This window comes from Giraffa tippelskirchi, chromosome 4 (assembly GCF_054371585.1).
Source record: "Giraffa tippelskirchi isolate mGirTip1 chromosome 4, T2T-mGirTip1v1.2.pri, whole genome shotgun sequence".
Lineage (NCBI taxonomy): Eukaryota > Metazoa > Chordata > Mammalia > Artiodactyla > Giraffidae > Giraffa > Giraffa tippelskirchi.
The window spans coordinates 104,254,322-104,272,864 of record NC_137278.1 but is presented as its reverse complement, the minus strand read 5'-3'; the positions used below and the strand labels follow the sequence as shown (position 1 = coordinate 104,272,864).

Sequence of the window (18,543 nt, the reverse complement as noted above, 5' to 3'; positions counted from 1 at the left end):
TGCAAAAGCAATACATGTTCAATAGAAACCATACCTCTACTTGTGCACTGTGATCTTGTCCCAGACTAGCCATATGTGATTCTCTCTTGGGCAGTGGGGAGCCACAGCTACCAGTCTGCACACACTCACAAGGGGAAATAACTGATAAGCTTACAACCACCATTCTGTACCCAATCATTCTGTTTTTCACTTGCAGTACAGAATTCAATAAATTACATGAGCTACTCAGCACTACTATAAAATAGGCTTTATGTTAGAGGATTTTGCCCAACTATAGGCTAATGTAAGTGTTCCAAACATATTTAAGATAGGCTAGGCTAAGCTATGATGGTGGGTAAAGTAAGGTATTTTAAATGAATGTTTTTGACTTACAATATTTTCAACTCTTGAAGGGTTTATCATAACCCCATCATAAATTAAGATTTGTATCTGATGGCTTCTACATTAAAATATACCAAAAAGTGTCCAGTAAGAAGTTTGCTTCTCAAGAATAAACTAAAAAAAGAACAAAGCAAAACAAAAAAACCTATAAGAAGAAGTTTGCTTCTCATCCCTTTCCCCATCCAATTTAGCTTTTCTCCTCAGAAGCAACCAATATTACCAATTTTTAGTGTAACTTTTTGGAGATATTCTAGGTTTATAGAGGCAAATATGTATAGTTACCCTTTTTTTTTTTTTCTTTTTCAACAACAAAAGGATCAGGAACAAGACAAAGATGTCATTTCTGACCACTTCTATTCAACATAGCCAGTGCAAGAAGACAAGAAAAAGAAATAAAAACATCCAAATTAGAAAGAAAGAAATCTCACTGTCTTCATTCACTGAAGATATAATACCTATATAAAAAAATCCTATGTACTCTACAAAGAAGTTATTACAACTAATCAGTGGGCTCAGCAAAGTTGTAGGCTGCAAGTTCAATACAGAAAAATCAAATATTTCTATATATTGTTGTTGTTGTTTAGTCGCTAAGTCATTTCCGATTCTTTGCGACCCCCCAAGGACTGTAGACCGCCAGGCTCCCCTGTCCATGGGATTTCCCAGGCAAGAATACTGGAGTGGGTTGCCATTTCCTCCTCCAGGGGATCTTCCTGACCCAGGGATTGAACCCTCATCTCCTGCTTGGCATGTGGATTCTTTACCACTGAGCCACCTGGGAAGCCTTGTTTCTATGTTAGCAATGGAAAATTAGAATTACATTTAAAATATTATTTACAATACCATCAAAAACGTGAAATACTTAGGAATACCTCTGGTAAAAGACCTGTACACTAAAAACTACAAAATCTTGCTTAAGAAAATTAAAGAACACCTAAATAGAGAGCTATATTACCTTTATGGATTCAAAGACTCAATCATTACCGGATGGCAACTCTTCCCAAATCAATCTATGGGTTGATTGCAATCCTAATCAGAATTCTAGTAAGGTTTTTTAAAAAATAATTTTATAAAAATTAATAAGCTGATTCTAAAATTCATATGAAACTGAATGATCCTCCTCAAAAAAAAATAAAGAAGAATTTTAAAAAAAGATAAAAAGGGAATGAACCTAGAATGGACAAACACAATTTTGTAAAAGAACAAAGTTGGAGACTAACACTACTTGATGTCAAGACCAACTATAAAACTACAATAATCAGTACAGTGTAGAATTGGCATTAAGATAGACAATTCAATGTTCAGAAGTAGAACCACCCATTAGGTGGACAACTGATTTTCAACAAAGGTATAAATAATAACAGTCTTGTCAACAAATTACATTTGTAAACCGACGAAAAACTTTAATATTTACTTTGAACCATATTCAAAAAATAACTCCAAATGAATCACAGACCTAAATGTAAAACCTAAAATTATGAAACTTGAAGAATACATTGGAGAAAAATCTTTGTGACCATAAGCTAAGCAAAGAGTTCTTAGAAACTACAGCAAAGCAGAATCCAGAGAAGAGTTTAAAACTTCTGTTCTTTGAAAGAGAATGAAAAGGCAAGCCATGCCAGGAGGAAGAGTTTGCAAATCATGTGTCTGATAAATGACTTGTATCCAGAATATGCAAAGAACTCTCAAAACTAACTAAATAAAATATGGGCAAAAGATTTGAACAGACATATAACCAAGAAGATATATAGAAGTCAAATAAGCATATGAACAAATGTTCAACAGCATTTGTCATTATGGAAATGCAAATTAAAACCACAATGATGTACATATCTATTAAAAGATATATTTAAAAAATTGACCACATATCAAGTGGTGATAAGGATGTGGAGGAACTGAAACTCTCATACTACTGGTAGGAATGTAAAATTACTTTGGAAAACACTTTGGCAGTTTCTTGAAAAGTTAAATTTACACCTACCAAATTATCTAGCCATTTTACCTCTAGGTAGTTTCCCAAGAGTAATAAAAGCATCTGTGTTTACAAAGATTTGTATGCTAATGTTTATAGAAGCTTTATTTTAATAACCACAAATGGAGAACAATCCAAATGTCCACCCACAAATGAATGAATAAACAAAAAATAGTACGTGCATACAAAGGGATATTACTTAGCAAAAAAAAAAAAAAAAGAATAAATGCAACAACATGGATGAGTCTTAACATAATTATGCAGAGTGAAAGAAGCCAGACTCAAAAGTATACACACTGTTTGATCCATTTATATAAAATTCTAGAAAATTCAAACTAATCTGTTGCAAAGCAAGCATGTGAGGGAAAGGATTACAAAGACACATAAGGGAACTTTGGTGGGGGTGATGGGTATATTCATTATCTATGTGATCACGGTTTCTAGGTCAAATGTGTCAAATTGCACACTTTAAATATGTATTTTGTGTCTGTTATACTTCAACAAACTAATTAATTTTTTAGAACAGTATACACAATTCTGCCCCCTGGGTTTTTTTTCCCTCAAGTAATATACCCTGTTGATCTCTTCAAGAAAATTAGAGATACCAAGGGAACATTTCATGCAAACATGGGCATGTTATGGACCTAAGAGAAGCAGAAGATATTAAGAAGAGGTGGCAAGAATACACAGAAGAACTATACAAAAAAGATCTTGACCCAGATAATTACGATGGTATGATCACTCACCTAGAACCAGACACCCTGGAATGCAAAGTCAAGTGGGCCTTAGGAAGCATCGCTACGAACAAAGATAGCGGAGGTGATGGAATTCCAGTTGAGTTATTTCAAATCCTAAAAGATGACGCTGTGAAAGTGCTGCACTCAATATGCCAGCAAATTTGGAAAACTCAACAGTGGCCACAGGACTGAAAAACATCACTTTTCATTCCAATCCCAAGAAAGGCAATGCCAAAGAATGCTCAAACTACTGTACAATTGCACTCATCTCACACGCTAGCAAAGTAATGCTCAAAATTCTCCAAGTCAGGCTTCAATAGTACGTGAACCATGAACTTCCAGATGTTCAAGCTGGATTTACAAAAGGCAGAGGAACCAGAGATCAAATTGCCAACATCTGCTGGATCATCGAAAAAGCAAGAGAGTTCCAGAAAAACACCTACTTCTGCTTTATGCCAAAGCTTTTGACTGTGTAGATTACAACAAACTGTGGAAAATTCTTAAAGAGATGGGAATACCAGGCCACCTGATCTGCCTCTTGAGAAACCTGTATGCAGGTCAGGAAGCAACAGTTCGAACTGGACATGGAACAACAGACAGGTTCCAAATAGGGAAAGGAGTACGTCAAGGCTGTATATGGTCACCCTGCTTATTTAACTTCTATGCAGAGTACATCATGAGAAACGCTGGGCTGGAGGAAGCACAAGCTGGAATATTGCCTGGAGAAATATCAATAACCTCAGATATGCAGATGACACCACCGTTATGGCAGAAAGTGAAGAAAAACTAAGAGCCTCTTAATGAAAGTGAAAGAGGAGAGTTAAAAAGTTGGCTTAAAACTCAACATTCAGAAAACTAAGATCATGGCATCTGGTCACATCACTTCACGACAAATAGATGGGGAAACAGTGGAAACAGTGACAGACTTTACTTACTTTTGGGGCTCCAAAATCACTGCAGGTGGTGACTGCAGCCATGAAATTAAAAGACGCTTACTCCTTGGAAGAAAAGATATGACCAACCTAGACAGCATATTAAAAAACAGATATTACTTTGCCAGCAAAGGTCCATCTAGTCAAAGCTATGGTTTTTCCAGTAGTCATGTATGGATGTGAGAGTTGGGCTATAAAGAAAGCTGAGCACCGAAGAATTGCTGCTTTTGAACTGTGGTGTTGGAGAAGCCTCTTGAGAGTCCCTTGGACTGCAAGGAGATCCAACTAGTCCATCCTAAAGGAAATCAGTCCTGAATATTCATTGGAAGGACTGATGCTGAAGCTGAAACTCCAACACTTCAGCCACCTGATATGAAGAACTGACTCATTTGAAAAGGCCCTGATGCTGGGAGAGATTGAAAGCAGGAGGAGAAGGAGACAACAGAGAATGAGATGGTTGGATGGCATCACCAACTCAATGGACATGAGTTTGGGTAAACTCCGGGAATTGGTGATGGACAGGGAGGCTTGGCATGCTGTAGTCCATGGGGTCGCAGAGAGTCGGACACGGCAGAGTGACTGAACTGAACTGATGCCTTGTTGACTGTTTCTTTTAAACACACAAAGGTTTCTAATTCTTTTTTACAGCTGCTGCTGCTACTGCTGCTGCTAAGTCGCTTCAGTCGTGTCCGACTCTGTGCGACCCCATAGACGGCAGCCCACCAGGCTCCGTCGTCCCTGGGATTCTCCAGGCAAGAGTACTGGAGTGGGTTGCCATTTCCTTCTCCAGCGCATGAAAGGGAAAAGTGAAAGTGAAGTTGCTCAGTCGTATCCGACTCTTAGCGACCCCATGGGCTGTAGCCTACTAGGCTCCTCCATCCATGGGATTTTCCAGGCAAGAGTACTGGAGTGGGGTGCCATTGCCTTCTCCTTTTACAGCTAGCTATCCAGAATTCTATTATATATAAGAACTATAATTGATTTTACAATTCCCTTATTGATGACAATTTATAAATAATGCATTGGAAAACCTTGTACAAACTCATTTCCTTCATATATAAGCATATCTATACGATACATTCCTAGACTAGGTAAAAGGAAATGCCCTTACAATTCTAATTGCTACTACCAAATTGATCAGTCAGTTTTCAATGCAGCAAACAGAAACCATTCTAGATACTTAAAACAGGAAGGCACTTGTTATAGGGAATTTGGTGCTTACAAATTCAGTGGAAGGGCTGAAGGAGCAAGGTCTGGGAATCTAGGTTGAGTTTCCCAGGATTAATACCACCTTGATATAAAACAAATTCACCAGCGGAGCTACTATCTCTACGACCATACATAATTTTGCAACATTCCAAGGCCTCCAGAAGATGGCCTTTGCCTCATTTCTCTTTTCAAATCATGCAGAGAACCTTTAACTGAGAAAACCTAATTAGTTTCCAGAACCCTAGCTACACACATACAAAAAATGTGAGAAATGTATTTCTCTCTCAACTTCTCTGACTAGGCGGGCAAACTGGTGGTTGAGTAAGTATGTCCAGAATGCACAGCATACCATCCTCAGTGGTTTGTTTCAATTGATACCTCTACCAGCAAAAATACTTGTTCCTCAATTCTGACCAATGATATCTAGGATATGAGTATTTTATAAACATTAAAAAGTCTTTCTTGTTCAAATAGGTTAAAAAATAGTTTCTCGATGTAGTTTTATTTTGTATTTCTCTTAATAGTGAAGCTGAACTTTTTTTTTCAGTTTAAGTCATTCATATCCCTTGCTGTGAAAACTGTTTACAGTTTGGACCTTTTTTCTTTTGGACAGTTGAACATTTTCTTATTGAATTCTAGAAGTTATTTATATATTAAGCAAAGCATGACATGATTTGCAGATATTTTTTCTACATTTGTCATTTTTCTTTACAGTGGGTTCTGCTATGAAGAATTTATTTTATATAGTGTATGATTTATCAGTTATAAATTTATAGTGAAAATCTTTTTTTATTTTCTGTATTTTATATCAAATTTAGAAAAGCCTTCACCACACTAAAATCTTTAAAAATTTTCCCCATGATTTCTTCAGGTACTTTAAACATTCCAGTTTTACATTTAAAACTGGGTTTTATTTTGGTATGAGATATGAATCCAACTATTTATCCTCCAAATAGCTATCAGGTGTCCTAATATCTTCAGTGAGTTAAATCATATTCTCCCCCACTCTAATGAAACGTCATCTTTGCCTTGTGCTAAATTACGATATCTGGGTCTATTTTTAACCCTTCTGTTCTGTTCTAAAGATCTGACTAGTCATATGCCAGTACCAAATTCTTCTAATTATTAGTGCTGTCTAGTTTAAAATTTTGTAAGACTAGTCTGCTCTTACTGCTTTCTCAGAGTTTTCTTGGCTAGTCTTGCTTCTTTTTCATGGGAAGTTTGGAATCAGCTTTCTAGTTTTAGAAAATCCTGACAGTTTTCTTGGGGTTGCATTAAGTTTATAGAATAATTTACAAAGAACTGGCATGTATGATGTTAAGCGTTCCTATCTAAGAATACGATATGCCTTTTCATGTGCTTGAACTTTCTTTTCAGAAAAAACATCGTTTTCTTTTTGTAGTCTTGCATACTGTTTATTCCTAGGCATTTAAAAGGGGACTTTTCTTCAATTACGTCTTTGAACTGTCTATTATTTGTTTAAATGAAAGCTTTTAATTTCTGTGCCTAATTTTATACCCAGTGACTTTATTAGTTTTAGGATACTCCTTTCAGTTGATTCTCTGAAGCCTTTTACTATCTTCTATAAATTTACCTCCTCCTCCATTTTTAATGTCTCTGAATGCCCTCACATCTGTTACATAATTTTCCCCTAGATTTTTAAGTTCCTTGAGGACATGAATTATAGTAGTGCATTTTGTACACCTTTCAGAGCACCAGTAAAATTCTCTGCATAGAACGGTTTATGGCTGACTCTTTATTAAGAAAACAAAAACATGAAGTGCCTGCTAAATTCTGAATCTGTCTCAGTGATTCACTCATATCTCTTTTTCCAGGTCTCACTCACAAATGAAACCAAAACTTATTTCCTTCTAAAAAGAAATTTATCAGTTCTACCCGTTCATAGCATCTAATTCCTTTCTCCTACCACAATAACTTTTTAAATAAAGTGTCACATATATATTTTGCAATAAAGTAAGCCTTTCAGCTTATAAGATTTTTTCTTGGATTTACATATGAAATTGCAGGGAAAAAGTAAAAATTTTAGTCTCAGTTTTGCTTAAACATCCTTGGTAATATTCATTCATTGTCCATAACAGTTTTCCTAAAGGTATGATTTCATGTAACAACTATACACATTAGGTATAACATAATGGGGGAAATGGCCATTAAAACTTAACATCACATAGATCTAAACCAAAGATGTTTACATGCACAAAACAGAAGATTAAATTATATATACAAGAAAATCAGTCTTCTTGCTTTATAGTTAGAGATCTTATTAAAATGTTTCCAAAGTACACCAGTTACCTGGATATCAGAAGAATAAATCAGTCATGTGTCCTTCTTAAAAATACTACACAAAATCAGAATTTCACACGATAAAGCAAATGTTCCTTTCCCAGTCCATTTTCAAATGTGGTTAAAAATTCTAACTTCCAAATTAAAATTTTTATTAGGTGAAGTAAAGTAGCAATAATTGTGTGATACAGTGAAATAAGATGAAAATTCAAGAAAGTATAGACAAAAAGCAGCTTTTTTGGGGGGTGGGGGGGCATGCCACATGACTTGTGGGATCTCAGTTCCTCCACCAGGGACTGAACCTGGGCACAGCAGTGAAAGCCCAGAATCCTAACCACTAGGCACTAGGGAACTCCTCAACTCCCCAAAAAGCAGCTCTGAAAACTGCCCAACCAAAAAATATATAAAGCAATTTCCATATGTTTAATATTTTAAGTAGCTCAAATGTCTGTTTTCATACCCATAGATAAAAATACACATCCAGGAAAGAAATATAAAATTAAGATTAAGTACACATGTGTATATATATATATATAACTGAATCACTTTGCTATACACCTGAAACTAACACCACACTGTAAATCAACTATACTTCAATAAATAAACTTTAAAAATAAACAAACCAAAAAACCACTGCGCAGCCAAAATGAATAAATATTTGTAGATTTTCCTCACAGAGTCATAAGATACTATCCCTCAGCTTAACTCTAAGGCTCTTCTCAAACCTCATGATGAGGTTCTTTCACTTCTTCAATAACTGACTCTTCCTTGTATCTTATACTAGACTAATATCCCTTAGATCTTCTGTTGACTGTATATACTTCACACTCCCAACTCCTAAAAAATGAGGCATAAATTTTCAAATGTGCTAGTATTCTAAGATTACTATCAAAGACCATTAAAGGCAGGCAACTGAGATTTGGAGATCTAACCAATGAGTTCATAAGACCAAGATATGAATCCCGACCACAACATTCAAATAATATAAGTGCAATTAGTTTTCATTATTCCTTATTTAGGTAAATACAGGCATACCTCAGAGATATTGCAGGTCCCATTCCAGACCACCAAAATTAAGCAAATATGGCAATAAAGTGAGTCATACCAATTTTTTGGTTTCCGAGTGCATATAAAACTTTTTACTCCATGCTGTAGTCTATTAAGTGAGCAATAGCATTATGTCTAAAAAAAAAGTACATACAATTTTAAAATACACCAAAAATTGCCAATAGTAACAAAGATCACTGATCTCAAATCATTGTAACAAATAATACTGAAAAAGCTTGAAATATGAATTACCAAAATGTGAAACAAAGTAAGCAAATGCTCTTAGAAAAATGATGCTGATAGACTTCCTCAACACAGGGTCGCCAGGAACCTCCAATTTGTGAAAAAACAGAAAACTTCTTTGTGCAATAAAGCAAAAGCTCACTAAAACAAGGTATGCCTCTAGATAAATGTCTATCTACAAGGCTAATCAATGTAAATGACAATCTGAGATTATGACTCAAGTTTATTTTACCTTCTGCCTCTTCCTGTCCATTCACTGTTTAATTCTCAGTTGGGGGGGGGCCCCTATCAGGTACCTGCAAACTTTCCTTTTAGTATTTCTTGGTGTGTACATTAAAATAGCATAAAAATTCAGTTAATATAGTAAGTGTAGTGATCTGCATTGAATATCCCATTAAAATGTACTGAATTAATTATAAGTAACTGGCATGTGCATTTTTAACTGCAAAGTAACCAGAGAACAACAACAGCTAAATTACCTTGAAATATTGAAGAAGCTAAAAACATTAAAAAAATCTTTTTCTATTAGAAATTAAGAATTTGGGGACACTAACTTCCACCCAGTTTTTAATATTAGGGCAAAAATGGTGAGATATGGTTAAAGTTCTCTAGTTTAAGTGTTTCCAAAAGGTAACAGGCAGTGCCATAATCAGCTTCAAAAAAACCTGTTATCACCACCATCACCACCAAAAAAAAAAAGAGCAAAGATGGTCAGGAAATTCAAGGACAGCATTAGCAAAACTTGTGGCATATGAAGAACTGAGAATTCATTGCAGAAATGCCAAGTAGCTGGAAGCTTCTGTGTAATTTAATTATCATGGAGAAAGACTGTAATTAGGGGGTGGGGAAGAGCTGACTAAGGTATTAGTTAATCTTAGTTAACTAAAGGTCATAGAACTTATCTCAGTCTTCCCTAATAATATTAAAACTGACTTAAATAGTTTAAGTTATTATTAGGCGAGGGACATACTCAAATGTCTCTATCATTATTAAATGCAAACTTTTTTTTCTTTAAAAAGAAAAAAAGCAGAGCTTAGCTTAGAGCTCCTTCCTTTACTTCCTTTTTTAGCACTGCCACAAATATTCTGATTCTTTGATGGTATGTTTTTAAGTGACTATTTTTGCATTCTTGGCTTTTAATATTCTGAACCACAAATCTTGCCAACTTTTATTTCTCTAATTAAACTCACCTATATTCATAGATTCACTGTTCATAGAAAGACAAGTCACTTAACCAGATTGAATGAAGCTCTCAATCAACACAACTCTTGAACTTTAGCTCTTAGTTCTGCATTTAAGAAAATTCCCCCTTCCCGCCCCCATATATTAGAATCATATTTTATTAAACCTTTCATAGATGAGAACTGCTTATGTATGGTGATTATTTTGTAAATAATCCTATATCCAGTTAATAATTTTTAAATTTTTTATTGGAAGAGGCACAGCTGCAGTTCTGGCAAAGCAGTGAATCAAATGCTGAGGAACTAGAACTGTCCCATGGCAACCTCAGGGCAACATACTAAAGATAACTTCTCAGTAAATGAACAATGCTATACCTGGCAATCTTCAATAAAGTTCATCTTGGATTATGTCCTTAATAAATAAATTTATTGTGCCACTACTGTTGACCGTAAGACCTTTGACAAGGAGGAACTACTAAATGCCACTTCTTCAGCTAAATTATGTTTTCAGGTTTCATAATACCAACATGGAACTCAAAATGTGGAGCAAGGAGCTTATATTTTATAGTATTTGGATAAGAGGAATAACTTTGTTACCCAGGAGACAGCCAGAAGGCTCAAAGCCTCTTGTTCTTACTATACAGTTTTTCCTTTACAGGCTTACATTTTGAAGAGCTGTCACTAGATCATTAAAAGTCTTCACCTTTTGTGAACTAGTGCAGATGAATTAATGCAGATGAAAAAAGCTACTTCTTGATAACTGGTTCATGAAATAGTTTTTCTTAAAGATAAAAATCAATGATTTCACTTTGTTTTCTCCCCAAAAGGACCAAGAAGAGACATAGATAACTTTAATAATACATCGCAATATCAAAAATATTCTTAAAAGGCACTGGAAAGAGTATTAGGAAATCCTGGTATTCATTAAGCTGTCTTTCTGGCCTGTATCTTCAATTCAGGAAGGCAAAAGGCAACCCATACTCCTAAATTGGAAAGTGCCTTTAGAAATAGATGTTATGGAGTTCCCTGGTGGTCTGGTGGTTAAGAATCTGCTGGCCATTGCAGGGGACACAGGTTTGATCCCTGGCCCGAGAAGATCCCACATGCCACAGAACAACGAAGCCTGTGCACCACAGCTACAGACCCAGCGCTTTAGAGCCCGAGCCACAGCTCCTGAAGTCCATGCCCCCTAGAGCCCGTGCTCCACACCAAGAGATGCCACTGCAGTGAGCAGCCTGTGTACCACAACTAGATTACCACACGCAGCAACGAAGACCCAAAGCAGCCAGAAGAAAAAATACATGTCACATCACGTTACACTCCCCAAAGGGGTTTACTATCACTCAGGAGTGGACTGTGTCCTGGATTACTATCCAACAAGGGAACATCTGTCAAAGGCAAAGAAGACAATTGCTTTTTTAAATGTATTTTTTCAAGATTAAAGAAAAAAGCTGTGTAAACAAGCAAAAGACATGTTTCTTCAGTGCTACCACAAACTCTGGAAAACTAATAAGGACTTGAGGACTTAATTGCCACTTAAGGCTAGAAAATTGTTATTCTAATCTGGCTAGAAAACATACTGTTTGCAAGACCCAAAATTCTGTTCAGCTTTACCACAAATTTACTTATCAACTTCAACTACTGTCATTCTAATTACTGCACCTCACAAGTTTGACCAGTACCTATCTATGTGATAGAACAGAATGTGAACATGTGCTTGGTTGACCTCATATCCACAAATAAACCATTTATATCCTAGACTATGGGCAATGGTAATCAGTTCCCCATCTCCAAGCTCTAACTATAAAGAGAGTCTGGTTCCCCTGTGCATGCTCTGGGCACTCAATTAATGAATGAAATCGATAGAAGAGTCATGATGAACAGAGAACATGTTTTAAAATTTTAAAAATACCATATGGAAACAATTAACAAAATCATGTAAACTTGTGCTTAACTTGCTGTCTGAATTGTTTTCATTAAAAGTCAAATATGAAAAAAAAAAGTCAAATATGAATAAATCTGTTGTTCTGGAGCATACACATTTATGTCTCAGTACACATGCTTAGCTATAACATTGACAGTGCAGAGAAGTACTCATAAAGTAATTGTTGGGGACATTACAATGCTTCCCAAGAAGGAAAATATGTCAAAAATTACACTGGTATCAAGGACTTTGGAATTCCTCACCCCTTTTTCCCAGTGCTATTTCCATAGGGGGCAAAACCAATAATCTTATGGACTTCCCCAGCATCCTAGTTAGTCCTTAAGCTTAATTTACAATAAATGTACAACATCCAAAGAGTCAGGTAGTTAACTTCTAGTTCAAGAACTGTCATCACTGATTTAACTTTCTTTTAAAAGGTATTATTCTGATTTGTTCTTGGAAAGTTGGTTAATTCATTGAGGGCAGACTTTGATATAGGGTAGAAATTGCTTTCGACTCAGCGACTAACACATTTAGTCGTGTACAACTCTTTGGGACCCCGTGGACTGTAGAAGCAGGTGACAGAGAATGAGATGGCTGGATGGCATCACTGAGTCAATGGACAGGAGTTTCAGCGAACTCTGGGAGACAGCCAAGGGCAGGGAAGCCTGATGTGCTGCAGTTTATGGGGTCACAGAGTCAGACACGACTTAGCAACTCAACAAGAAATTGCTTTCAGGGAACTGAATATTCGTAAAGGCAAAAGATACACTAAAACATTTGTATATTAGATACAGACACACACCAAGTTGTTAACAATAGTTATCTCTAAAGAGGGATGGTAGCGGAGGGGGAGACCTGAAGAAAGATTTTCATTTTTCATTCTGTATTAATGGCACAGATTAACCAAGTTTTCAACTTTTGGTAGCATGAAGTCTTGTGTTTTGTTAACGCTCAAAGCTGTATAAAGACTCGTTTTAGTTTGTCCTCTTTTTCCTATCAACTATACCTTCCCTTTTTTCCTTCTTTCCTCAAATAAAAACTTATTCTGAATAAAGAAAAATCTGCTAAATTAACTCCTGAATTTTATATATTAATCAGTCAACAGCAGGCCAAAAGTAAAATACTTCAAATGATTGTACGCAGATGTCTAATTTCTTGATTCACATGCTTAAGAGACCCTGATTCTAAGGTAAGTCCTGCCTTGCATTTAAATTATATGATTCTAATGAAATCCACCGAATTGGCCACATTCCTCTGGGGCAGTTATTTTGTTTTCTTTTAGGCCACGTGGCATGTGGGATCCCAGCTCCCCGACCACACCAGTGGCCTAACGCGTGCCCCTTGCACTGAGAGCGAGGACTCTAATCAGTGGACTGCCAGGGAAGTCCCTGGAGCAGGTTTCACGGAGTGTCAGGCATTATACAAAAAGGCGAAAACACACCCAGAGAGATTTGGATGAAAATGAAAATCTGCATATATTGACGTAAAATCTCCTAGACATTTTGGTAGGAAAAAAAAGCAACTTGCAAAACATATACATAGTAAGACACAATATGTAAAAATTTTTAATGCACAAAATTATGTATTTCTATAGGTAAATATATATGTATATAAATGCATTAAGAAAAGGTGATTGAAGAGTATACACTCTTAAGCAACAGTTACCATTTTGGAGGAGGTACCCCAGTGGCACTTCTACAATATCTGCATTTTTTTTCCCCTAGAATATAGTCATATGTCATTAAATGCAAAAGGAGGAACTTTTATACTCTAGGAAGTACTTCATATGATGGTTTCCTTAAAATAGCTTGCTACCACTAAAGACTGTTGAGTTGTTTAGTCACTAAGTCATGTCTGACTCTTTGTTTCCTCATGGACTGCAGCAGGCTAAGCTCCTCTGTCCATTGCATTTCCCAGCCAAGAATACTGGAGTGGGTTGCCATTTCCTTCTCAAGGGCATCTTCCTGACCCAGAAATCAAATCTGCATCTCCTGCATTGGCAGGTGGATTCTTTACCACGGAGCCACCAGAGAAGCCCACCACTAAAGGTATAGTTTACCAAACACCACTGTTGTCTGTTTTTCATCATCATCATCCTTTATCCCTGCTACCCCTCACCTTTCTCTCATTGCTCTACACAAGCTCAAATTTAAGGAAATCACATAAGCTTTTTCTTGAGTATTTGATAATGAAGAAATGATTCAGTCACCAGGAAGTACCAAAATCAGAAAGAACTGATATCGTGACAATAAAGATCATTTCAGAAGGTGGGCTCATCCTTTGGCTTTAATCCAACGCACTTGGAAATACGTGCATTATTTTGAAAAGGACAAGATGCTTTAAGAATAAGATTCTTTCTGGGTGTGCCATGTAACATGCCATGTTCATTATCTACTACAGAAAAAATGCTACAGTAGAAAGGTTAACACCCACAAGCACACTCAGCTTCCTTAGAAGACAGATTATATATAAATCCCAGATAGCCCAAGGAGTGCTAAAGATCTGCCCAAGTGGTATTTGTTTAGAAGCAAAGCAGTTTTGCTTAAAATTGCAAACATTTAAGAGTATTTCTACATTTTTTCATTACATATGATTAATACTAAAATACTTACATGTAGGAAAGTTTGCTCAAAATTATAGTTTTCTTGAAAAGGGAAAAGCTATCAAAGTCAGACATATATGTAGCATGAATTTTAGCCCACAACACGAAATATATTATTACTGTTTTAGTTGATAAAAAATTATAGAACAGCAGCTTACTAGAATCAATGACTATTATGAAATCAAGTAAATGTACAAGTTCAATGAATCCCAGCTTTTAATTATTAAAATCTAGGTAATGCAATTTATAATTTAGAAAAGAATACTTAAGGATCTATTTAATTTCTATATCTTTAGAAGTAATTCTAAGGTTCTTGCTGGTCATTACTATCTACACCATTTTCTAGAAGATCTCAACATTTTAAATGGTCAACAAATTAAGTATTCCCTCTTTGTCACAGTGTATCTACTTTAAAAAACATATATCTTCTTTTAGGTATATAGATACTTTTAGATAACTTAGATACTTTTATTAAAGTATCTACTTTAAAAAACTATAATGGCAAACAGAAGTCAAAAGGTAAATTTAAAAAGTCAAAGGCAGGGATCAAACCCTTCTAGAATATAAGTTATATCATCTGAAGATAATGTAAGATCAATGATCTAGACCCCTGGTAGCATTTGTAATATAGAAAATTGCAAATTATGGATTAAAAGAAATAAACAGTATAACAACTCATTTTTAATGTTCTAAATATTTGGCACAATGCATAATTTGCCTTATTTAGAAACTATTTGTTAAAAGTACCATAATTTTTTAAATGATTTTAAAAATTGTCAGGTTGTAGAATTTCCTATCTGCCTTTCATTCTACTTACTACTTTCCTTCTCTTTTTCTTACTGAAAATCTAAAAATGAAATATTCTGCTTTTATTTTAATGCCAAATAAAAAGTAATTACTAATAATATACATGCTAATATTTTTAAAAAGATTTCAATTTAGCTGTTACAGCAGAGCTTTAGGCTATTTTCAGAAGATATCCCCAGAACCAAAGAAATTCAGGTATTTCGTATGATAATGTGATGCTTATTTCTTTTCAGATTACTGTTTACTCTCAAATTGTGAAATGTGTCTTTTTTAAAACAATAATCTTCCTCCATAATCACAATGCAAAACAAGCAGAATACCCATTGTCACTACAGAAACAATGATTGTATACTTTAAATATTCGGATACCTTTTTAATGACTATCTTAAACCAACTTTTAATTTATATATACCAAGAGTATATACTTATTAGTTGAAAAATACATTGGTTCTACCTACCTACTACTTTTAACACACAACATGATAAATTTGTGTCTTCTTCCTAGTAGCACAATTATAAGGACAGGAACACAAAAGATGAATTAGGGAGGTAAAGTATCAGAAAAACTTTCTTAGCCTTGGTTTATCATTTCTTTTGAATACACACTGCAACTGATTTGTCCTCTTTCACTACCCTTTCACTCTATTCCTACCTAAAACTTTTGAGCTTTGGAGCAAGGTCAGGTATACCATATTATCTATTGTTGTTACTGAATTAGTTTAAATTACAGGTGAAAAAATAATGAAATGCTTGATGTTAAGGAAGATACACAGAAACCAAGGAAGAGTAAAGAAACAGAGAGAGTGGTTGTACCTCACCAATAATTATCTGGCAACTCTGGAGCAGAAGTTTCTATCTGGACTTTATATCATTAATATAGGGTCGAAAATTGAAGAGACCAACTCTCCAATTATGACTTTTGACTTTTTAAAATAAACCTCAATTTCATCTCTATAGTTTTAAAAATATATTTCACTCCAATGGAGAAGAGCTTATTTCCCATCTACATCTACAACAAGGCTTTCTCTATGGATGAAAGAACCAGGAAGGCAAAAACTATTTGTTCTGGTATCTGCACTCAGAATTCCCCCTGCCTCCCTCCAGGAAACCAAGAAACTACACAGAGGACGATCCCCCCATAAAAGAAGACATTTTAGCTTCTCTTCCAGGCAACTCTTTCCACCCCACCCTCCCGAAACACACACAACAGAGAAGCAGCATGTTGAGTTTGACAGAGACAATAATTAAAGAGAGTAAAAATGCAGACTTATAGAATACTTAATACTAAGTTAAAATTGCAATATCATAACATCAAGATAGCAATTCATTCAACTTTAACCCATTTGGGAAAGTTACTTTTTCAGTAACTATAACTTCTTTATATTCTCCTAACTGTTCAAGCTAACAACTTTATTGTATACTACTGCTTCTTATAAGAAGTAAATCCAGGGACCATTCCATTTTATCTTAGACATAACATTTACTAGTTTTCCAAGCATGACAGAAATGGAAAAATATATATATTAGAACAAGAACAATTTATGTTAATTTACACAATTTGTGTTCTTCCTGTGCCTGATTCTATTAAAATTAACAAATTTAAGTTTAGTCTTATGCTTAAGGAAAAAAAAAAAACCGAGTGAGACTAATTTACAAAGTATACAAGAATATAATTTTATAATAAATCTTTCCAGTGTTCGCTATAACTGCATTACATGAAATGTTTCCCTTCAAAGAAATTCAGAAGGATAGCGCTTACAAAATGAATCAGAATTTTCTGTGTTCATCTCTGGCAAGCAACGACAAATACAATTTGCTCAGGAAGGATCTCGAAGTGCTGCCTCCGGAGCAGAAACTACCACTAACATGCTACTGTGTAAAAGAGTCTTGGTGAGTGGCTACTATCCGGGACTTCTTCCTCTCTTCTCATACCAGTGAATCCATTTCAAATAAAGCCTAAGAGAAAACTAAAGCTTTGCAGAAGTGAAACTCAGCATGCTCCACTCAAATACTTCTAAGGTAACCATTCTAAAGCAAAAACGGCAGAAGTCATCTCTTTTATCCCTGCCCCCTAAAAAACAAATCCCACAACAGAACAAAACAACCCAAAACCCAAAGACAAATGCTATTGCTCAATCAATCATCAGATGGATTTAGAGGCAAAAAACATGACAATGGCAATAATTCAAGTAAAGTATATGAGAAAATTTAAACACGTCATTTTCAAGACAGAAGTGAAGGGGAGCTATGATCTTTATATCAGAGTCAAAAAGCTTAGGCATTATCACCAAATGTTAATTCACTTTACAGTCATCAATGAGACTATTGTATATATTTTTGCACCTTGCACTTGTAAAAGCAGATAAAATATTTAATATGTAATTTACATTGTATTTTACCAGCTCAGCATACAGTATGTATATAGGTTATATCAAAGTATAGTAGACAGTTAGGGGCCTGTGCAAACCCTGCAAAAATAGTATCTGCTAATTAAAAAAAAAAAAAGAAGAAAACAAAAGACGGTTTGCTGTTTAGAAGGGACACAATTCAAACTACCACAAAATACAAAGGACTGCAAAAATGTATACCATTCCAACAACATATATAAGTTATTAAATAAAGATTTGATTTAAAAGAATATAAATGAAGCCTTTAAGTAGGTCTTTTCTACATGCATATTATTTCTTATTAAAGAAAAAAATATGTAAAAAGGCCATTGGTAATTGCTTTGTTAACATTTGTAGAAAATGCCAATTCTCTGGTCACAAACTCCACTAAGTTTAGCACTTAAGGTCTCTGCAGTTATAAACGTAATTTAAAATACTGTTAATTCTGTAACTCCATCGGTAAAATAATGTGACTTGGAATATGGCAGTCTTCATGTTGAGGGCAATGATCCACAGTTTGTTTTTTTTAATTTCTTAGGGGTGAACAGTTATCCAGAAGAACAGCACCCTCCGCCAACGCTCTGAGCTTGAGGTTCATCATCAATAATCTGTACACCTCGCCTTGCAGCTCCTGGCTGACTGGAGCCATTGCCTTTTGCCCTCTCATCCACTTGTGCTGTTTCTATCATTCCTAAGAGAGGGAGAAAGCAGAAATCATTTAGGACCACAATCTGAGTTTTCTGTTTCCCTAATTTCAGTTTACCATCATGATAGCTGACTTTCAACCAACAAGGAAACTAAGTAAAATTAACAGCAAGAG

At 35.2% G+C, this 18,543-nt stretch overlaps 1 protein-coding gene across 1 annotated transcript in view; it reads right to left on the bottom strand.

Annotated features, from left to right (window-relative positions):
• Positions 1-16,796: 16,796 nt before the first annotated feature.
• The window catches only part of RAB21 (RAB21, member RAS oncogene family), a 32,313-nt gene continuing 30,566 nt past the window's right edge, over positions 16,797-18,543 (bottom strand). Inside the window, exon 7 of the mRNA XM_081593166.1 lies at positions 16,797-18,414. Within this exon, the coding sequence (XP_081449292.1) occupies positions 18,272-18,414 (143 nt within the window). The 3' untranslated portion in view covers positions 16,797-18,271. The remainder of the gene's footprint in view (positions 18,415-18,543) is intronic.